This window comes from Cricetulus griseus, chromosome 2 (assembly GCF_003668045.3).
Source record: "Cricetulus griseus strain 17A/GY chromosome 2, alternate assembly CriGri-PICRH-1.0, whole genome shotgun sequence".
NCBI lineage: Eukaryota > Metazoa > Chordata > Mammalia > Rodentia > Cricetidae > Cricetulus > Cricetulus griseus.
In genome coordinates, this window is record NC_048595.1 from 188267126 (window position 1) to 188291538 (window position 24413).

General features: G+C 40.5%; 1 protein-coding gene across 2 annotated transcripts in view; it reads right to left on the bottom strand.

The window, feature by feature from the left end:
- Positions 1-253: 253 nt before the first annotated feature.
- The window catches only part of Tnfaip8 (TNF alpha induced protein 8), a 121642-nt gene continuing 97482 nt past the window's right edge, over positions 254-24413 (bottom strand). For both annotated transcript variants that reach the window (XM_027400881.2, XM_027400880.2), the window contains exon 2: positions 254-1817. In XM_027400881.2, the coding sequence (XP_027256682.1) occupies positions 1252-1817 (566 nt within the window). In that variant the 3' untranslated portion in view covers positions 254-1251. The remainder of the gene's footprint in view (positions 1818-24413) is intronic.

A 24413-nucleotide genomic window follows, 5' to 3' on the forward strand; every position in this document is an offset into this window, starting at 1 on the left:
TTGTCAATATTCTTGAGGTAGGTAAATGACAGACTCAGTGGCAGTGCCAATATTTAGTGCTGGTGGTTGGGTCTGTTGTTTCCTATATGACAGAGTTGGCCAGTAGGCTTCTAGTTCTTTTACAAAATAAGCAAAGGTCTACTTTATCATCCATGCACCTAAAATTACACAGAAACAGCACACCACTTGCTAGAGAAAGACACACTCATTGGTTCATTCACCAAAATAGCAAATAACACACTCTAAACCTGAGTAGTTAAATAAAAAAATGATGTCGTTTATTCATTGATCCCTGTTAAACATTGAAATGTATCCATCTTTCTTACATTATTAGCAACACCCTTCTATCCTTTCATCCCTTGCTCTCCTAAATTAGTCTGATGAGTTCATCTTTAAAGACCGTTTTCCTTTTTTTCATACTACTTACATTTTATTATTTCAATATCAAAGCCAATCTAGAAGATTTTTTCTTCCTATGTGTGAAATGGATGTTAATTTCAGAGACATTTGTCAACATAAGTTCAAGATGACATCAAAGTTAGGCCCTAAGCAAGTATTTCAAGACAATGACATGTTACTACCATTTTGAGAGATCTAAGTGTCACTGATGGTAGTAAAAAGTACAACTCAGCTTCAGAAGCACTTTCTTACAACAGACATGTTATCTATTTCCACAGTCGTGATTGCAGATACACGCCTTTCTGCTTTCCTGGGAGTTCAATTCCATGGCCTCAGATTTAATTCCTGAAAGTCAACGACAATCTGTAACAAAAGAATTGAGTAGCCTAGGAAGCAGAATTGTTTCAAAAGGATCAATGACAGCAAAGAGAGGTCCTTGCCATTTTAAAAGAGATACACAGACACAGTAAAGAATAAAAGTGAATCAAGATACACAACTTTGTACATATTAGAAATATCTAATGTGCCACCAACAAAATTTCCCTAAAACACAGAAAGCCTCAGTGATTGAAGACACACTCGTCTGTCTTTGTGTCACTCTGTTTTTGAATTACCAACCGTCTATTTTTCCCACATCCTGACATTCACTAAGACATTTTCAGCCAGAATTTTTGGCAATATGCTTTTTTTTTTTATTTTCAACTACAACAAGCCACACAAAAGTACTACCATTAATGTCCAATGGTTGTAACAGGCCAAGCCTTTCTGCAATACATGTGATCTTTAAAAGATTCTCCGTCATCCCTTCATGAGTCAGCAGTGCTTTGTCTTCACATAGATCGCTTCACGAACTCATATGTTCTCTTCATCCAACATTTTGTTGATGCCATCGCAAAGTTTCTGTAAGTGAGGTTTAAATTTTCCAAAGGGATTATACAAGGCAGCCAGAAACTCACAATCTGAAAAATGGTCAAAGACATTGTTAACCCGTCCGTGAGACTTGGCGGTGAGGTGGCGCTGGATGATGTCATGCAGCAGCTCTCGGCATTCGTTCAGCAGCCTGGACAGCACATTGCGGTCAAAGGTGTATTCTACCTGATGGAAGCTGACCACTGTCATGGCAAGCTGGTGAACCTTCTTCTTAAACTTCTCCATCAGCGCCAGCTCATCTTGATTGAACTGATTGTTCCTGTGGAGGACGGCCAGCTTGATGACGGTCTTGATGAGGTTCTTGATGACCCTCTCTGCCTCCTTCTTGTTTTGCGTGTACTCCTTGGTCACCCTGTAGAGCTCATCCAGCACCTCGCTGCTGGTGTCATCGATCAGGGTGGTGGCAATGGATTTAGATACCATTTTACCCAGGATCTTCTTTTGCGCCTGAACAGCCAAGTTTTTAGAATTAAAGACATCTGTGGCCACTACAAAATAAAATGAAAAAGGACGGGCAGAAAGAACAAAAGATCAGTAAATAGCAAGTAAAACAAAACAACAAAACAAATTTCTAAGTGTTAGGGAGTACTTTTCCTCATTCTATCACTATTTACAGTTTGTCTCCCATTTACTGATATATGTCTCTGTTCAGAAAAAAAAAGATTCAATGTTTTGTACATTTCTCAGCATCGGGTTCTCATTTGTGGAATTACTGGGATGATGTATAATTAAAATCCTTAATACCTTCTGCTATGTAGTCAGTAGCAGTTAACATTAATAACATCTTTGAAAATATCTTTTGATTTAAAAGGGGCCAGAGAACTGGAGAGATGGCCCCGATGTTAAAAGGCCAGGCTCACAACCAAAATTATAAAAGTGGATGGAGAGATGGCTCAGTGGTTAAGAGAACTTGGTGCTCTTGCAGAGGACATGTATTCAGAATCCAAAAACCTATTCTGGGAGGCTCACAACAGCCTGTAACTCTGGCTGTATGGGGATCGACATTATCTTCTGGGCACCAGCACACATATAACATATACTAGCACAGATATGCACACAACCATATAAGTAAAAATAAATCCAAAAATTAACTATTGTGTCTCATGAGGTGCTAAACCATTATGCCTTTTTATCTAGCTTAATTGTATAAAAACATTAAAAATTTTAAGACCACTCTGTACCTATTTGCTTAGGCATCTGCAACCCTAGACAACGTAAAGAAACTCATCTGAGCCCAGGAGGTGTTGGAACACACCTTTAATCCCAGCCCTTGAGAGGCAGAGGCAGGAGTTCAAGGCTAGCCTGGTCTACAGAGTGAGTTCCAGGATAGCTATGTAGTTATATAGAGAAACCCTGTCTCAAAACACACAAACAAACAAACAAACAAACAAACAAACAAAAGAAACAAAGACAAAACCAAAAAAAGAACAAAGAAAGAGTGAGAGAAATTCCTTTGAATGAAAGCAGGCTAAATAGCAAGCCCACAATACTGAGAAAGATGGCGCATTTACTCCAGCAAACCCAAAGGAGAGTTCTCTTTTATAAACCAGTTACAGAAACCCTAAGTGCCTAAGACATTGGTCATCACTCTCCCAGCCATCCGACCCACCTTGAACTTCACCCCCAGATGTCAGCTTTTGGAAGGTTACACTACAGACAGAGCTCACTGTCAGCCGCTGTTCCTGATCCACCGTTTAAGTTTTGAGGAAATAAGCTTCTTTCATGAGCCAATGAGACATGCTACATGCAGCATACTTGGGAAAAGTGGATCCCAGGAGTTGACTTTTGGAATGATTGTAACTTAATTTAGCAGATGTTTAACATACACAAGAAGAGTTGCACAAATTACAAATTAATAACACATGCAATGGAATGCTTCTAGCTTAGGGCCTAGCAGTGAAAATGCTCTCAAACCAACATTACTTTTATTCTACTATGATTACCCCTTCTATGTGCTGGATGCACTCTGAAAGCTTGTCTACGAGTCTGCTCTTTCTCCCTCCCCTGGATGAGGACCTCAGAACTGAGGTTCTCTGAGTATTCACTCCACCCTAGGATTCAGGGATTTCAGTTCTCACTGCACTTGCCACAAAATCCATGTAGAGCAGTTGGAATAGAACCATTTAGTAATGAAGATGAACAACTTGGGGCACTGGCGATTTCTAGTTTGGACAAAAGCTGACATCATTAGGAGGAAGAAAAGTAGCAGAAGTGACAAACCCAGGCTAGATGGACATATATGAGCAGTAACTGCCTCAGTGCACAAGTTTCATGCCAGATGTAAGGAGGGGACAAAGAGACTCCACATTACATTTGAAATCTGGTTTCATGGCAGGTATATGGTCTCACACAGGTTATTAGAGAACAGCTCCTAGCATGTAGAACTCAGCCAGGAACAAACAAAGCCGTGCATCTACTAAAAGCATGTCCTGGTAGAACCAGAAATGGTGCCCTCCCAACTGTCATACTATTACAGAAACGTGAAGCGAGACTGCAGAACAAGAACCGAAATACATTTTGAAAAGGAAAGTGAAAAGCTGTGACAAAAGGCAAGCTTCAGGAAGGTTCCCAAGCTTTAAGCTGTTTTCAGTTTAGCAGTAATCTATTCTTATTCCTGTCTCTTTAAGGATTCACAAGGGTGTTAGTTTACCTCAGCAGTTAATATTGCCACATTATGGCCAAGGACCCTCTTTTATGTTATAACTCCAGGTACAGATCTTAACAAATAAATCTGGTCTCTACAGGAGGAGATATATAATCACTTCCAGATATATAACAAATAACTTAGGATTCAGCAACTTATTTTATATAATGGCCCTTCTGTTTTCAATCTTTTAGAGATTGGCACAGCCTACAAATATCCCATCTAGAATCTACAACCATGTTTGCCAGATCAACACACTTTCTGTTGGGAAATACTGAAACCAGAGGGAGGGAGGAACGGAGGGAGGGTGGAGGGAGGGAGGGAGGGAGAGATTCAAACTCCTCGGTGCTAATTTGTTAAGGCTGAACTTGCAGCATTGTAGTTCATCAAGCTACTTTTCTCATTAAATCTCAACATCCCATTTTGTTTTAAACAGAAAGAGAAGCAAGGACTCTATAGCACAGCATCTTAGCTTCCTGCGAGCTAGAGAGGAAAAGCCAGTCTACTGCAGACTAAAGCAAGATCATCCCCATTTACTGCAACCAAGTCTCAATCCAGACATGGAAGAAGATCTCTGAGGCTTTTCCTTTCTTCCCAGAACTTCCACATGACACTTTCATTTTAATCTTTCAATCAATTCAGTGCACTCTTCTCCCTCTCCAGTAGGAAGATTTCCATTCAGTGGGTTTATTTTTCAGCCTTAGAAATGGCCTGTTTTGAGCCAACCAAGGTTGTGGCTGACAGCTGCTTGCCAGGGATATGCGGTCTGGGATCATAAAATGTGACTGTTTTCTTTCTTAGACATTAACTGCAGCTAGTTTTGCCTGCTCGGGATCACTGTCAGTTCCATGCTCAATCAGATCTCTTAAAGGCCTGGCACGTCTCAGAGTTAATCCTGCCGAACTGCTGTCTAGTCTCACCTCTATGTGACATCATCGCCATGGCTTCAAATAGTGTGCCAATGACTCCCACAGTCCTAATTCAGCCTTGACTTCTCTTCCAGACTCATTTTACAAAAGCATTTAAGACTCTTGAGATTTTGCAGGCATCACAGATGTAGCATGTCCCTAACTGAATCCTTGTTTCTCCTTCACGGTCCATTATTTACCACCTAGATTAATAGCATCACTCCCAACCATTACTCAAGTCAGAGACCTGGGAACCATCCACCATCCCATCCTTCCTTTCCTTAGTCCATTACCAAGATTTTTCCATTTTTACCATTTATTAGTTTCTAAATTCTATTCAATTCCCTCTATCTCCACAGATGTCATCTAGTTCAACTCCTTTGAAACGTCTTTTCACACTACAGTCAGGGTATTTTGAAAATGAGGTTCTATTTAAGTTCTTTACTAACCATCACACTTCTGAGTTCCTAAAAATCATTATTTATCTAATTGTTCCCAGCTCTCCCTTTGGGCTCTGAGCTCTCCCAAAGCAGACTCCATCTATCTACTTCTCTGTGCCATGACCTGGGCTTGGGCAGGTACCAGTTTCTCCCATCTCTTCACTATATTTAAATACTTCTCAGGGAAAATGTTTTTGCCTGAAAAAATGAGTTTTAAATACATATTTGAGTGTTTCTGTTTGCTTATTTTAAAACTTAAAGAAATAGGCACTTGAAACTCACTAAATATGTGGATTGCACCCCACTCCCCACCCCAGTGTAAGCACACTTCAGAAAGTGGTTTCTCTTACTACCAGCAATTGGTTCTCTTTAAAGAGGAAAGATTTTTGTATATTAAGGGAATTCATCAGAAGATAACAATACAGATATTGTGGGTATAAGAATGGTATAATATTTCTGACTTGAACTGCAGTGGAAGATTAGCCATCCTGGCCCACCCACCTCTGTTTCTGGCTGGCTCAGTGTTTAACCACAGGGCAGAGAGATGGACCAAGGCATGTCCCTGGAAGCAACTGAGATGCATACAGATATTCTCCAAGGAGATAGTGTTGAGACTATTGATCTGTTTACCAATTAAAATGAATTCATTTGACTTGGAAACAGACACAGAAATTGTTGGCAGAAAAGAGATGATGCCATCTCTAGCCACGTGTGAGGCCCTATTCAATTCCTAGTTTGAGAGGAAAAGACAGTTCTACAGAACAGATCTTATTTTACATCTGCTCACCTCCCTCTCCCTTTAGGACTGAAGCAAACAGCCCACTTCAGCAATGTTTTCTGTAAAACAAGCTAATATTTAGGGAATCCTGGTTTTACCATCAACAATCATAAAGCTAAAGATAAATATTGATGGTAAAAATATTCTGACCCATGTGTGCAAGAAAAAATATGTGCTTAGAAGAAAACAACGATGAAAAGCTTTTTGATCATATCAATTAATGAAGAGTATATTTTTCTGAAAATTAACAAAAATGCCCCACAACTGCTAATATGACACAATGAAGGACTTAAGTCACTTTACATATTTAACAGCAAACACTCAACAGGTTTATTACACTTGATAATTTATTTGAATACGGACTATAGATACACGTCATCCCAAATTTTTCCTAGTTAAATTTGATGCAGTGGATCCAGAATGAGGAAGTATAGAAAAGAAAACCATGCTGTTTAAACAAACAATGCAAAATCTTAGTTCGATTCTATTTGAATAATTCCAAATGTAAATAGATTTGGGGGGGAAAAAGGCAGATCTGGGGATAAGAAAATGGTTAGAACCAAACCCAGTTTCATCCTGAGTGATCAGTGGCTAAGAGTTAACCTCCCCACCCTGGAATCTGGCAGTACTCCAAGTGAAAATGATCGCTTATGTATCCTGACACCAGTCTCCATACTGAAAACTCTGAAGTAGGAAATCAACAGTACAGAGAAGATATGAAATTAAAGAGAAAGGAGAGGAAAGAGGGGAGGGGAAGCATGGGGGGGGTAGGGGCTGGAGTGGGAACGCTGTGGCCAGTAGGATCTGCGTGCATGCATATCTATCTGAAGTGTAAGGACAGCTGGCCCCAAAAAGGTCAGAAGTAACATGCATAGTTGGAGAGAAGACAAGTGCCAGACACCTTAACACAACTGTATTTATCTCCTTAGAAGGAAGTGGTCATTCCAGCGGATTGCTATCTTGGGAGAATTGATATAGCTTGGATCCTTAATTTGTCCCTCAAAAGCACAGTCGTGTGCATACATTCTCCTGATCCCAAGTGGCTAAGAACCTGCAACAAACACCACCATAGGGACAAGGCTCCTGCTTATGGAGGGGTGAATAAAATGTCTCCAGTGGAGTGGCAGTAAGTCTTAGTATTCTTGTCTGTATATCTTTGGATTGTCCTTTGGGTAAGGTGTTAACAGTGTGCCTTGTTGCCTCATTAACTTAAGAAAAATCTTCAAAACAGCCAATTTGTATTCATGCAAGAGTCATGAAATTACCTTAAAATTACACCTTCCAACACATACAGGAATTTTATCAAAAAAAAATACTTAAAGTTAACAGGCTACAGTGTAATCATCAATGTTCAAGGGTCCCTTCCGGTAGCATTTCTTCACCGTACCCTGGACAAACAGTCTGCCTGATAAGCCCAAACACTCTGTAACTAATGAGTGACGGAGCCACTGCACTTCTCAGGGCTATTGCTGGGACTGGTTTTCCTCATCTATAAGCTGAGACGATTGAGTCAACCTCTTGGAGTTGTTCTACCAATTAATAAACAGGGAGAGCATGGAACTGCCACAGTGCCTTCCACAGAAAGGTTCCTCTGCAGACTTATGGGGAGAACACAAACACACTAAGCTTCATATGTATCTCAATTCTCCAGTGATGAATTGCATTTGAGCAAAATCAATCAGCTCCTTTCTGTTAGTACTATGAAACTAAGAAATGCAAAGCACCAAATGATTGTGTGAAAACAGAGGCTTCCTGTAGTGTACCTAATATCAACTTATATTTCCTTTCCCATGATCACATTGAAACACATGTAACATATGTAAATTCTCTGGAAAGAAAATTTTAATTCCTGAAGGATTTCTATCTCTCTTAGCAATAGATTCAACTGCAGGATCATAGAGCGGTAATAGGAGGGTCTTTCATCTGAGGAAACTGGCTGTTGGAGAACAGAAAGAACGCCTACCACAGGAAGACAAGAAGAGACACAGTTGCAACATGCATGGCATGCAAAGCTGTGTAACAGGGGCATCTCAAAAAGGAAATGAAACAAAACAGTTGAAGCCACACTGTACCATCACCACCCCAGGCCTAGCCTTCCAATGCCTCACAAAGAACCAGACATAGGGCACAGGAAGCCAGGGCAGTGAAACAGAGAGCCCAGAGGGGAGAGAACTGGGCTGTAAGTCTGGGTACAATTTAATTTCTTTGAAATTCAGTTTTCTCATCTGCTAAGTTGCCAGTGTGGGGGAAGATGTTTCCCAGTGGTGTAGACTGAAGTGAGATCTACTAAGTCACAAATACTGAAGCAGCCGTGGATGTGCTAGGCTCCTGAGGGTCTCAAATGGACTCTGATACCAGCCATCCTCCCTGGCGTACTGAGAACCTCAGAAGTAAAGACTGCTTAAAGAGAAGAGCCAGTTTAAACACACCATGTCCTCTCTGTTCATTTCTCTTCATCTCTTCTAGTTGATAATGTATGGACTAGACAAAATAAGCCTTAAAGATGACATGAAGAAGGCTTTCCTTGTGTGACTACAGGCTACTTTTGTCACATTGACACTGAACCTGTTCATCATGATTTTGAGGTTAACTGTGCATCCTTTATTCATATGCTGAATGAATAAAGGTGGTGACTTTGAACATGTAAAGCCAGGGAGACAGGTCAATGGGTGAAGCCAGAAAACCTGCATTGGATCTCCAGAACCCATGTAAAAAAGCCAGGTATGGTAGCATGCTACTGCAACCCCAGACTGGGGGAAGGGAGACAAATGGGTTCTGGGGCTTGCTGGCCAGCAAGAAGAGTGTGCTTGGTAAGTTCTAGGCTAATGACAGATCCTACCTCAAGTGAGGTGGACAGCATCCCTGATGATAACACCTCAGGATGACCTCTGGACTCAACACAGGTGTACACATGTTCATGTGTGCACCTGCATGCACACATGAAAATGCAGCCATATGCACACAAATGTGCACACACACTCACATTCAAATGACAATGCCAGTTGTTTCAACTCTTTTAATGTCCTATTATTAGACCCAACTCTGCCTTGTCCCAATGTTCTCTAGGGATCATTCCACCTCTTTATTGCCTTCTTGATGTAATAAACTCTGACAAGACATCCCTATTGCCTCCAGAAATGGAGGAAAATTTGGTGATGTTTAGATGAAGCAGTATGATTGGATCTCAAAGAATGTCAGTTTCATAAATGTTAGGACAAAAGGTAGGGAAACAAATATATTTTATGGCTGCCCAAAGTCAGGGCAAGACATATATAGCCATGAGAACCCACTAAATTATCCTAGGTTATAATCACAGTAGAGACACAAAGAATAGACAACAATAACAGTAGCTACCATTAAAAATAATTTGGTTAATTCTTTAAGAATTTCATATAATGTATCTTAATCATATTCACCCCCTCATTCTTCCCTGTCTCCCCAACTTCATGGCCTCTTTTGTTTTTTTAATAATTCTTCACTCCAATTTTTGCTGTCCCTATACTTCTGGGTGTGGGGCCATCTGGAGTGTGGCTGACACCAGGAGTCACATCCTTAGAGAAATTTGACTGTCCTTCCCACAGAAGTTAAAGGTGGGGGCTCATGAGTCCTTTTCCCCTCCATGCTAGAATGCTAGCTGGGAAGCCATCATTTTAAAAATCCTTATTATACTATCCTGGAACTTACATTCTCTTACTGAAGTTTCACACCAATCCTAGAAGGAAGGTTATTATTGCCTGTATTTTCAGGTTAGGTCTCTGAGGTGCAGAAAAAAATATTCTTATACAATATATTTTGATCATATTCCTTTCCTTCCCCCAACTCCTTCTAGGTCCTTCTCACCTCCCTATTTATCTAACTTCATGTTCTCTTTCTTGCTAAAAAACAAAGGTCAACTCTCTCTCTCTCTCACTCTCTCTCTCTCTCTCTCTCTCTCTCTCTCTCTCTCTCCCTCTCTCTCTCTCTCCCAAAAAACATGGAGTTCCTTTTTCATTGGCCAACTATTAAATGTATTAAAATACATTGTCCAATGCTAAGGCCTTCTCTGAAAGATTCGTGTGATACATGAGTTTTTGAAATAATGTTTCAGCTGCGCAGTGGTGGCACACGCCTTTAATCCCAGCACTTGGAAGGCAGAGGCAGTGGATCTGTTAGTTCAAGGCCAGCCTGGTCGACAGAGTGAGTTCCAGGACAGTCAGCGCTATACAAAGAAACAGTGTTGGGGGGGGGTGGAGAAGAAGAAAAAAAGGAAAAAGAAGGATGTCCAGGGGAAGGGAATTCAAAGAAAAGGAGTAGGTCCAGCCCCACCATGCCTGCACCTGCTTGGCTTTAAGATATTACAGTGTTTAATCTGAAAACAAACAAAGAAGACATGCTTGCACTGTTCAAGAACAAGAGTGTAATCAAACCAAGTGAAAAGTGCCTCGACTTTGCCCCCACTGGCTGCACAGCTCTGATCTCAACCCTTGCTTCCAAGAGGCAACAACTGTTCTGAGATTTTTGGCATCTTTTCAGGGCTATGCATAGATCTGCCCCTGCATAGATAAGCCAACATATGAATAGATCCTGAGCTATGTGAAGAAGTCTCAAAGGCCCTCCACCTCTCTACTTTGATTCTGAGATAGGGTTTCACTATGTAACAGCTCTGGCTGGCCCGATACTCATGATCCTCCTAAGTGCTAGGATTACAAGTGTGCACCAATCACCACACCTAGACTAAGGCTCAGGATTCTTATGAGATGTGATTTCTGAGTGACGAAAGGATATATAAAATTGTGTAGGTGTTCGAAATTCTATGCGAACTGATGTCGCATGCTGAGGAGCAAGGCCAGTCCTTTGATGCCCACACAACAGTAGTAGCAAGGGTCCTTTATAAGTGGTGGGAGGAAGGCTATCCTCTTGAAATGTGTGAAATTGGGACCAAGTACCATATAATTTGTCATCCAAATGGGATACCTTCAAACAGGGTGCTATTGGTAACTACAGATCTGTGACCACCTGAGGTAAATACTGCAAGTAGTTTTTCTATATGACTAAGGAGCAAAACTATGTATTTACTGGAATATTTATAAGAATTTTCTTGAGAATCCTATAAATACATTGACAGGGTTTTCTTTCAAACTTTATTATAAATAAATACCACAGTGTTTGTTTTTTATTTAACTTTTTCTTTTTTCTAATTTCTTTTACATTTTTGGTTTTTTTTTGAGACCAAAACAGTCCTGGCTGTCCTACAACTCACTTTGTAGACCAGGCTGGCCTCCAACTCACAGAGATTTTCCTGATTCTGCTGAAATTAAAGCTGTGCACCACCACTACCACCCAACTTAGTTTTTTTGTGTTTTGTTTTAAAGTTAAGAAGAATCATACTGATGGTGTGGGGAGAAGTCTCTCTAGTTAAATAGGTCCAGAAAGTGTGCATTGCTTTGGAGATGCTCACTTACCCATGTAGTAAAAAAATCTTACTAATACTATTAATTTTGCTTAATTACATTTCCTAAAAAACATCTCATACAGGACCCAAGAACAAATTTGTACACTAAAACCAATTAAGATAATTGGCTATTAAACTGATGAAGGTTCTCAGTATTGCTTTGGAATGGATTCATTCAGCATAACTCACTGCAAATAAAGATGGGCAGGGTGGGCTGTGGGGGCAAAGCTGGGCACTACAGTGATATAGGCATCACCTCTGGAAGCAGGCAGCCCAGGACAGAAGCTGCATCATTCCCTGGGGCCCTTGAGACTGGACCACATCACCTACTTCGTCTGTGCCTCAGTTTCTTTATCTGCAAATGGAGTTTAAATAAAAATAACCCACAGGAAGTGCTTAGAATAGCATTTGCTGTTAGGTAACCAGTTGAATTTGGATAATTATCATCAATGTAAATACTGGCTCGTCATTATAGTGATGTTCTTGTACAGAATGGCTCAGGTTTAAGTGAAGGAAGAAGAAAAAGTATTAACACATGAAACTCATATATATTGTTCAGCAAAAGCTTGTGTTGAGTGTGTTTCTAACGTGCCAGATGCTGTAACTTCACAGATAAATCACACTCTTTCTTTTCTCCAGGTTCTCAGACTAAAAGAGGCATGAGGGATGATGGGATCATGTGTGTGTGTGGTGGATGGTGGGAACAGTGGGATGTACTGCAGAAAGTCATAGGAGGATTGTATGTGTTGGGGAAGCAGTGGCAGTGAAGACAGTGAACACTAATTTTTTGGAAGAGATGATGAAGGCTGGGGGGAGACTAGAGTTAAAGGTTTCTCAAAAGGGGCTTAGCCTCAAAAGATTCCTGCCTTAGATAAATGTGACTATATCCCAGAGCAGACACAGAGACTTTTATACCTACTTCTGAGGCATTGCAAATTCTGTTCATTGGCATCTCTAAAGTACCAAAGGATGGATTTTAGTGTGGAGATGGAAACATCAGTTGTGTGTAAGTTGTCAGAGCCTTGGAAGTGTTTGCTACTAGGTTTCTCAGTTCTCCCTGTTTGGCAGGGAAAGGAGAGCAATAACAGGTATCCAAGGCAGAACTCTGAGTCTTGGGCCACCACTGCTACCGGAAGGGAGTGGAAGTGGCTTGGTAATTGCTGCACTCTGACTGCATTGGAGTCTCTACAACTCTAGTCTCAGAGATTGCATTTGGGAAGACACTGAGTGATCATGTTGTATAATAAAGGTTCTGCCCTGTTCTATGTTCCTAGAACACTAGACTAAAAATCCCAAATATATATGTGTTGACCACAGAATCACACTGAAAACAGATTCATCGGATAACTTTTCCTTTCAGAAGTTCACGGAAAAGGAGATGTGACTTCTGCTTGGAACCGACAGACAATGTTTTCAAGAGAAGAGACCCCGTTATATACAGAAAGGGTTTTGATAATGCAGCTAAGAGAGTAACAAGTAAGCCTTCTCTAGACACTACACAGCACAACTAGAACAGGGCCTAACTCCTACATATAGGATCAATTTTTTTTAAAGATTTTATTTATTATGTCTATAACACTCTGCCTCCACATATGCCTGCAGCCCAGAAGTGGTCACCAGATCTCATTACAGATGGTTGTGAGCCACCATGTGGTTGCTGGGAATTGAACTCAGGACCTCTGGAAGAGCAGCCAGTGTTCTTAACCTCTGAGCCATTTCTCCAGCCCAGGATCGAAATTAAATGAAAATATCTTCCAATCATTTATATAAAACTGACTGTACTGATCTATTTTTTCAAATTAAGTGAATCTCTTATTTACTATGTTGAACTTGAAAATGCTAGTTGTTCTTACAAATGCTTCTATTGAGCTTGATTTACTTATATACATGTAAGTGTATAGCGACTTTCCACTGTTGATTCAGTCTTCTATCAGAATGTAGAGAAAAACCCTCTAAATAGCTCTAAGATTTCTATACTTTTCTAAGTCAAGCCCTGCAACTTGCCAGAGCCTCTGGCCCCTGATGAATAGTTATATTCATGCAACATTTAGGAAAACAACAGCAAATTCTAAATCCAGCACACTAGAATGAAGTTTAGCACTGAACTGGCTCACACTGGTTAGTATCAATGGTCAATACACACTTTCTGGTCTAACCAAGTTGCTCCTGGCCTGATCATAAAGACAACCTAACAATATAATTACAGTGACCACTCTCTGTAGTTAACAAAATACTTCAAAACACTTTCATGCACATTTCTGATTTGGACCTATAATTTGTCATCCCCAGGTAGCCAGAGGAGTGAACCATTGCTCAGAAGCCAAGGTTGCAAAATCAGAGACAGAGCTGAGGAGCATTACTTCTTATTAGAGCATACAGTTGTTCTGTAAGAAAAGCAAACTAAGGTAATGTTCACTAATTTTCCATCAGCTACTACATACTGCTAAGTCAGTTACACCCCACTTCTTGGAGCTTGTCTACCCTTTCTGTACCAAAAATAAGAAGAATAGGTCTTACACATCAGGGGATAGAAAACTAAAGAAAAATCACATGTCTGTCTACCCTTTCCCTGGCCTTCCATCCCTGCCCCAAAGGGGCTTCTCACTCTATAAGCCTAAGTTGAAATATCACCTCTTCCAAGAAAACTTCCCAAACCAAATGACCAGAATACATCTTTCCTTCTAACCTGCTTTCTGCTTGATACAGAAGTTCAACTTCTATCTTACCTTCACTGCTTATAATCCTTGACAAGTAAGGTACTAAGTCTCTCATCTCTATATTCTTCAGAGTGCTTAACATATGCCCACCAAGCTAGCATGGAATGAACCAAGCTCCAACTTTCTAATCTATCTCGGTGGACCCCACTGGTGTCTTTCACAACTCCTAAAGACATCAGAAAATCAATTCAGTTTTTTTATATCTAGAATTTAACAAAGGAAATTATTTGTAGTCCATGGCTAAGAAAATAACTCTATAAATGGGATGTAGACACATTCTTTCTTTGTGGTACTGGTGAGCAAACCCAGGGCCTCTCATGTGGTGGGTAATCCTTTATGTTTTAAAGGAGCAAAATCTATTAAAAAACAAACTGGTACACTTTCTACTTTTATTTTTAAGTCATTGCTTTCTCTCCATCCTCAGCCAAACTGTACTAAACAAGTAGCTATCCAATCTTTGTGGCAAATATTCTAGAATCTTCCATACAAATATCTCAAACCCATCTGTTTGAATATTTTAGGAGCAACAACCTGTTGGCCTTACCATGGGCACTTTCTGAATATGCATCTTGGCACAACCTCCCAACATTCTGTTTACAACCTTTCCCGAGGAGGAATTATATTCAAGCATCTTAAGGTAATATCGACATCTTGAGGGCGGATCCTGCTGAGGGTATGTGAATGGTGAGAGGAGATGCATAGGCCTTTGAGTAAACTACTTCAATTCAGATGTCACAGCACTCATGCTCTGGGGGTCTGTGATAAACTCAAGTCTCTTTCCCTGGAGGATCTCTGAAACACTATTCCCGACTTTGGGTACTTCCAAGAAGATCTCTGAGTTCTCTGAAAGGTAGTTCTTTCCCCAGTGTCTACTCTTTTCTCTCCAGTGTTGAGCTCCCAGACAGAGTTTGGAGCCTGGACTCCCCAGGTTTGGGGTTTGCATAGAGTTGGATTGCGCTTAGGATTAGTGTGAGAAAATGAGGGCAATTAACCTCAAAATCATTGTTTCTGATTTTCTTTGAACAAACCTAAGATCTGTGCATAAGAAGCTCAATTCCCATATGACAATGGTGTGCCTGAGCTAAGCTGTGACCCCACTCTGTGGAAGGAGGGTCCCCTGGTCTTTTGAGTGGGTGACCTCTAACCTGTACCATATAAACATGACTAGATTTTAGAGCAACTTCTGGAACTCCCACTGAAAAGTCAGGAATGAAAAATCCTTCCCAGCAGTTCTTTCTTTGATATGGTCGTTCTAGGGTTTTTAGGAAGGTGGAATATTCAAGTAGGTATGAAGGCCTGGAAAAAGAAAATGCCTCCTGATCAAGAGAATAGATCTCTGGCTTGGGTGTGGAGCTAACATTCCAATATGGCCAGGTCAATCTTCCTGGCTAAGGAACCACCCCCAAGAAAGATGCATTCACTTGACAACACGCTAATGAAATGGATGGAATAATTAATTATTTTAACTAAGGCCCTAACTCAGGCTTACTGAGTCAATTATTACTGAGCAAATACTCCCTCCCTACTGCAGTTTCTTACTCTAAGACAGGACAGAAAAGGTGAGCACATATCTTGATGAGTTTGAAAGAGTGTTTAAAAAAATAAAAAGAGAGGAGGGATTTGTAAGAAATATTAAACATGAGTCTTTTTCAATCAAATACTATAAAACTTGTGTTTAGGACCAGGAATTAAAATTGTTTTTAACACCTCCACTTTGTAAGGCTTTCATGCAAATGTTTTAATCCTTCCCATCTGGTAAAACTTTTGTTAACACCAAGGTCCAGTGCTCTGTGCTAGGAATTTGATGTCCTAGAGCAGTAACCCCTTTCTTCTTGGAGTGTGATCTGTTCTCCTTCCTCCTTCATTTTCTCTGCACCAATTTTTTTCAGAGTAGTCAGTTGAATTAGATTGTGAGGTTGGACCCCAGCCAACAGAGAAAAGATAAAACCACCACCTCAATTAGAATAAAACCCAAATGTACTTAATTTCTTAGTATGTTCGCTCATCTGAGTGCACCCTCTAGAGCAAGAGTAAAGTTTGCTTGTTCAGACAAAAACTACCAACTCTCTCTCCCTCTCCCTCCCCCTCTCTCTCACACACAAACACTCCAACATTGTATTACATATAATATACTAATGTATAATGCTTATACATTAGTGTGGTGGTTTGAATAAGAATGGCCCCATAGGCCCATATATTTGAATGCTTAGTCACAAGGGAGAAGGGAGTAGCACTATTTGAAAGGATTAGAAGAATCATGTGTGGCCTTGTTGGAGGAAGTGTATCACTGGAGGTTTCAAAAGCCCATGCCTTAGGTTCTCTCTGTGTGTCTCTGTCTCTGTCTCTGTCTCTGTCTCTGTCTCTCTCTCTCTCTCTCTCTCTCTCTCTCTCTCTCTCTCTCTCTCTCTTCTCTCTCTCTCTCTGGCTTTGAATCAGCTTCCAGCTATTGCTCCAGCAACTGCCTGCATGCCACCATGCCCTCTGTGAAACAATATTGGACTAACCATCTGAATCTGTAAGCAAACCTCCAATTAAATGCTTTCTTTCATAAGAGTTGCCTTGGTCATGGTGTCTCTTTATAGCAACAGAAGAGTAATTAAGACAGTCACAGGCTTCAGCTATATTTGTTGCCTAATCTCATATCTATACAATGTGCCAACTGGGTCATGGAGAAGTAGTAAGTTGGCCAAGTTCATAAAGATTTAGGAGAAAGTTGAACTAGTTGTCACCATATCAATGTGGAACCCTAAACAATAAAATAAACTTAGAAGTTGGGGGAAAGCTTTCACTCAACTCACTCATTTTTCATTCCACAGATCTTTCTTCCTTCCTTCCTTCCTTCCTTCCTTCCTTCCTTCCTTCCTTCCTTCCTTCCTTCCTTCTTTAATCTCCTGTCTATCATGTGCTAGGCAGCACACCTGCTCACAAGAATTTTGGATTCCAAAGGAAGACCCATGACAGAAACTAACACATTAGTTGCCAAATAGTGACAGGGGCCATATGAAAAAGAAATGTGTAAATGAGTATGTTCCTTCATCCAGGGTAGTAAGAGAAGGCCTTTCTGAAAAGGTGACATTTGAAAAGAGACCTAAATAAAGCACAGGAAGCAAACTAGGCCTGGTGTAACCCCAAGTTTCTCCCACAAAACTTTTTTGATGTCCTGCCTAGCTCTTACTGGAGTAGGCATTTGCAGATTTGCTGCTTCCATTTTGAGCTAGAGTAAACTCGTGATTGGTTATACTTTATTACTTATTCCTTGCTATGATAAATGTTCAGTTAATCTCTTGTATGTACCTCCTAGACTTGTGGGGAGGAGGCAGGAGGACAGGGAAGGAGTAGGACATGGATACTGTTTCTATGAAACACAACCAAAATAAGTGACTACAGATGATGTATTTTCCTATCAGTTGCACAGCTAATTCAACTACTCTTATACAAGCCATGCATATTTCAAAGTCATCTTTTGGGGAAAACATTACTGGTCTAATAACTAAAGACAGAAATAAAAAGACAAGCCATCTATTGATAGCCTTGGAATTGGTAGGAATTACTGAAATAACTACATCTGAAGAGATAATTTGGCTTTTAGGGCACATTTTTTTAACTATAAAAAAGCATTTTCTTTACAATTATTTACACAAAAACTGGAAACTGAAGGTGTGGGCAACATGATACAGTGGTTGTTAAAGTGCTTGTTGGACAAGCATGAGGGCCTGGGTTCTATCTCCAGAACCCCCCCCCAAAGAAAGAAAGAAAGAAAGAAAGAAAGAAAGAAAGGAAGGAAGAAAGAAAGAAAGAGATAAAAGAAAAAAGAAAAAAGAAAAAAAGCTGGTGTAGTTCTAACTCAATAATCTTCATGCTGGGGAAGTAGAGATGGGAGGGTCTCTGGGACCTGCTATAGCACAGCCATTCTTGCCTACTCAGAGAGCTTCAAGACAATGAGAGACGCCACCTAAAAACACAAGGTGGATGGCTCCTGAGGCTGTCCCTGACTCCTACACAGACATGCACACATGTACACAGACACCCACATTTACCTCATACATGTGTATTCCCACACCCAAACATGAGTGGGTACACACACACACACACACACATCTAGAAAGCTAAGAAAGCATAAACTTACCTTAATTTGTTGAAAAAGAAAGAACAAACTAGGATTATTTTATTTTTCCCCTTATTGAAACTAGCTGCCTTAAAATTATATTTAGAATTTAAAATAATAAAGCCCCTCTTCTCAAGACAGAAAGACAAGTATTCAGATAAAATAATCATAGTCCTATGATGCTGACAGCACATACCTGGTATATTAGACTAATTCTTTTCAGTTAAATAACTAAAAGGCCATTACAGTCCTTTCTTGTAAGAATTGAAAAACAGTCCCTGCTGTCATGGAGATGGACTACTTCTGTAACGGTGGATATTGGGGTAAAATAAACTTTGGCAAATAACATAACAAAAACGGGTCATTTTTGTGACCAACTGCCAACTATCAACAAAATAAATATCTTCTCTCAAATACTTTGTCAGCCCCCACCCTTTGTAGCCTTCATCACACCCACTCCCTCGTTACTTCTACAGTAAGTCACCTTCCCACCTCTTTCATCAGCCCCCTGCTCTAGAGATAGGACAGGGACAGCAGAGGCCCACAGGTCAACCCAGGGTCACAACATGAGTCCTATTAACTCATTATTGTTCTTTCTCCTTCTGGAAAGGTTTTGGCCAGGGCACTACCAAAAGCAGTGGACAACAAATTCCTCCACTTAAAACTCAACAAATTCAGCCTGACGTTGGTGGCGCATGCCTTTAATCCCAGTACTCGGGAGGCAGAGGCAGGTGGATCTCTGTGAGTTCGAGGCCAGCCTGGTCTCTAGAGCCAGTGCCAGGATAGGCTCCAAAGCTACACAGGAAAACCCTTTCTCGAAAAACCAAAAAAAAAAAAAAACAAAAAAACAAACAAACAACAACAACAACAACAAAAAAGCCTCAGCAAATTCTGCCACTTAGAAGCCCATGGCTGCTGCTGTCCAGTTGAATAAACACTATCTCTTTTTCAGCTGTGGTAAAACTCACATAAAATCTACACTGTAACCATTTTAAAATTATTTTATTATATCCACATGTTGAACAACCGTCTCTAGTATTTAATTCCAGCATGCTCCTATACCCACCAAAATGAGCCCCCATAATACTTTAATGTTTTGCTTTTGTAATTAGTTAAAAAATATGAAAGTTGAACAGTTTTTCTTTGGTTCCCCCCGCCCCTTCTTCTTTGTAAAAAACAAAAGCAAAACCTGACCTTCTGAAGGTCAGAAGGCAAAAAATACTGGTCCTCTCCAATTTCCTACCTGTCCATCCAGCATAGGGGCAACTCCCTAGCCCATGCTAACTCCCTAGCCTCTGTGGGTGTACAAGCTATCATCTCTGACTGGAACCGCAGGGTCTCACATCATTCTGAGTCACTTTACAAGAACCTTGGATAAGGTTTTTGGTGACTCACGAGCCTCCAGACCTTTGTTCCTGGGTTGTCCATCAAACTGGGCAAAGGGGCTTCAGCTTGTCCCTCCTCCTCAACTCCCAGGCTCTTGTCAACTCCTGTACTCACTTCCCCCTCATAATGCTTCCATTTTTTAAACCTCAGAAACTTTTCTCTCTCCATCTAAAGCCATATTATGTCCACCTCTGCTACATCTTAAGCCTGGTCCTTTAATACCACACTATCATGCTTTGTTTTCTACCTACTATCTTTATTTTATTTCCTCATAGCTACTTAGCATACTTTTATTACAAAACAAACTCACTTAGAAAGAACACCATTTATTCAATGTGAGTGGAAACTGACTTTATTCCCGTTTAACACATCAAAGTCATCAAAATCATTCACTATTTTTAACGAGCAGCACTATTAGCTGCTCCAGATGCTGCTTTTTGCCAAAGGCCATGAGTACACATGTAGCTTTGGATTACAAAATGAGTCTTATGACTCAGGAGCAAAGGTCACATAGCCCAAATGCAGGCATTCTCTGGAATGATTTAAAAAAAAAAAAAAAAAAAAAGGAAGCACCTGGTCTCGTGATGTGGCTGAAGATGACTGGATACTATGTCTAAGACCATTCTCTGTAGTAAGAGCAGCACAGGAACCATGTTTTGGGAAACAACCACATATTCCATTCCAAGCTTCACAGAAACACCATCTACATCAACAGTTTTGCCTCAGATATTGTAGCCATGAATACTTTTTCATGAACCTCTCTCCCCAAGATGTGGCATCCTCCCTTGGGTTCTTAACTCGTGGGTATTTCTGGTAAATCCTTGAGACTGAGTTCCAAGAACAGCAAGAAGTCTTCCACATTTCATTTTCCTTCTCTGGTGAAGCTACTAGTATTAATGACCCTCTTTTATCCTGATCAGATTCCTGTCCTATGCCTGCCTTGACATTGTTGGTGAAGAGTAACTTAAAAAATTCGAAACTAGAGGAGAGCAAGAAAAGAGATAACCATAATAGAGGGAGCCATTATAGGTTTAAAGAGAAATCTGGCACTGGGGACATGTCCAGAGGTCTACAAAGTTGACCCCAACTAACACTCTAAGCAATAGTTGAGAAGCTACCTTAAATGCCCCTCTCCGATAATGAGATTGATGACTACCTTATATGTCATCCTAGAGCCTTCATCCAGTATCTGATGGAAGCAGACACAGACACCCACAGCTAAACACTGAGCTGAATCTGGAATCCAGTTGCAGAGAGGGAGGAATGATGAGCAAAGGGGTCAAGACCAGGCTGGAGAAACCCACAAAAACAGCTGACCTGAACAAGGGGGAACTCATGGACTCCAGATTGATAGCTGGGAAACCACCATAGGACTGTTCCAGACTCCCTGAACAAGGAGGTCAGTTTGGAGGTCTGGTTAATCTATGAGGCCTCTGGCAGTGGATCAGTATTTACCCCTAGTACACAAATGGACTTTGGGAGCCCTCTCCACATAGAGGGCTGCTCTCTCAACCTAGACACACTGGGGAGGGTCTAGGCGCAGCTCCAAATGATATGATAGACTTTGAAGATTCCTCCATGGAAGGCCTCACTCTCCCTGGGGAGCAGAAAGGGGATGGGATAGGGGGTCGGTGGGAGACAGGGGAGGAGGGGAGGAAAAGGGAATTGGGATTGACATGTAAAACAAGCTTGTTTCTAATTTAAATTAAAAAATTTACTAAAAAATTATCTAAACTAGCTACTAAATGAACTAAAATATGTCCCAGATGATGTGTTCAATACAGGAAAAGGCCCAGGGATACTTATGTGTATCTCTGCCCTTCTTTCACTGTGGGTATCACACAGCACTGGAGACAATTATCAGTGGGACTCATTCCCTGTTCTTAAAGCTATCCTATTCTGAGCAAGTTTAAAGGGGAAATAAATGTAGCTAAAAGGCTCGGAAGCAGAGGTGTGTGTGTGTGTGGGGGGTTTCTCAGGTTATTTCTTGGGTGGGCATGGGATCTCCTGGGGTGGTTCAAGGTGTCAAGCATGTCCATGAAGAAACTGTTCATATTGCCAGGGCCAATGTGGGAGAAACAAGAGTTCACATAAACAAACAACAGTATAACTAACATAACTTTAAATGGCTTTTGAGATACAATTTGTGATGGTAAAGCTTGTATTTTCAAAGTATCTGGATTAACTTTCTAAAAGTGTGAAGCCTGTGCAAAATCTGCTTAGGCAGTATAATGTTGCCACTTTAAAGTCTGGGAATATAATTTTACTAAGTCAAATGACTAACAAGGTTTATGGCCATGTTTTTGGTCTTGGGAAATAGTTTTGATCATGTGTGCCAGTTACATCGAGGTTTTATAAAGAACAGAGCCTCCTATTAAAATATAAATGGAAAAAGATGACAGTTCATTGAAATTTTATTATAATAGTCTTAGCTGCAAAAGGTTGAAAATATCTCTTTATTTCACATTGTTGGAACAAATACCTGAGGCTGCGTACAGTCCTGCCATCTTGAAAGGATACCTGCAACTGCTGTGTGTTCAGGTTGTAACTTGCATGGTAAGTTGTAAAACAGTGAGGGGTCATATCAAGAGACCTCTAGAAAGAAGCCAGACTCATGGGACGGCTTTACCGTGATCATTCCAGCTCCACCAGACCTAGTCCATTCCTAGGAGATGAGCATTTATCCTTTTTGAGAGTGCTACCCCCATGACCAATTACCTCCTGTAGGCCCCATCTGATCAAGATTTGACCCCTTCTCAATATAGCTACACTGAGGGCTGATCAAGTGTTCAGCACTGGAACCTTTGGAAGACAGAGCACTAGCTAGCTAAGCCATAGCACTAGCTAAATAACACTGATTTTATCTCTCAGATGCGAGACAATGTACATTCTAGACAATGCATCATACTTAGAAAATAATCAATTCTTTTGAATGTGTGATTTCAAAGTCAGTTTCTAAAACTGAGTTGAAAATCTATCCTAGCTAACTACTTTCCCCTTGAGTTTAAGGGGTATTATCCTTTTAATTTTTCAGTTTGTGCCACCTAGTTTTCTGCTTTGGAGAAAAAAATGCTTAGGGGAGTTAATAATTTGCCAAAAGTGAAGGACTTTCTTGCCTCCCCTTTCTGCATCCATCTTTACTGCCTTTTGTTGATCTTGGAATGAAGGAAACAGATGCTGGAGCCTGAGACATAGTCTCGTGCAGTATTTTTAACCTGTCAGCTGTAGAGGGTTAATCTTTATATAGGCAATGGCAAGTGTTTCTCTGTACCTTTATTTCCCTGAAACAGGCAAATACACAAATGCCAGAACCACACCCACATTCCAAAGCAGGGCACTTTCTCCTGCAAATAAACAATATTCCCACACTGTCCTTAACTATGCACCACGGCGGAATAAACCATTCCTCACATCGTCCCACCAGAATTTATAGGCTATTTAAACCAGTGTTTAGAGACTTTAGCTCATATCAAAGGGAGTTTAATCCCTGATACCATGTGTTTAGTATGTACAAAGCAAAGGATCTTCTATTATATCTGCATCAGGGGTGGTGTGTAGCTTCATGGCACAGTGCTTGCTTAGCAGGTTTAAGGTCCTAGATCCTTGGTACACACACACACACACACACACACACACACACACACACACACACACACACACACCATTAAATTTACACTAACAGAAAAACGGAGCAAACTTCAATAAGAAAGCTACACAATATTTGGATTAAGATTCTAAGTTAAGGCAATGGGGATTGGGATGGGAGGGAGTTGTTGGGGGGGGAAGGGAGAACTGGGGCTGGTATGTAAAATAAAAAAAAAATTAAAAAAAAGATTCTATTTTCCAAATGCAGAGCCTTGACAATCTCTCCTTTTTAGTTGTAAAACACTGACAAGTGAGGTGCTCTGGCTCATCTTTTCTTGCTGATGTAGGGCTCCCTGCATTTTGATTACTATATTATGTTAATATATCTGCAAATGGTATTTATATATATTACAACCATATATCTCTATATGTCGATATTTATGTCTATCTATCATCTATCTATCTATCTATCTATCTATCTATCTATCCATCATCTATCTATCTATCTATCATCCACCTACCTACCTATCTATCTATAATCACTAGGGGTATCCAAGAAGAAGCTAGGTACTCTGTAGTTAGGGTTAGCTCATTAGCAAAGGTCTTATGAAAATCAGGAACTTTGGAACATTTTCTTTCCCAGAACAATTCAGACAATTAGCCAGTGGCTTGCCTGTATTGCTCAAGGAAGAACTTGAAGGCATGCACATCCATGGTTAGAGGGCTGAGACCTTTTTTTGTCAAAGTTTGATAAAGTCTTTCTTTCATCTTTTGTGTATAAACTTTGAGAATCTTGAATTTTAGCTGTTGCAGTTACCAAAATGGGTTCAAGGCCTCCTTTACTTGGTTCAAAGTGGCTTTTCATCTAGCTGCATGCACTATTTCTCTCAGTCATGCCCATCTCCACCAAGTAACACCATTCTTTACACCTAAAACACTTTTTTTATTTGAAATGACACCTAGATAGTGACAAGCCTTTTGGGGTGCTTGGCATTCTCATGGTTGGAGTACATGAAGAATTCTATAGCAGAAGTCATCCACTGAATTTTAACAGAAAGATATTTTTGTGGGGGAAAAAAACCTGCAGGTA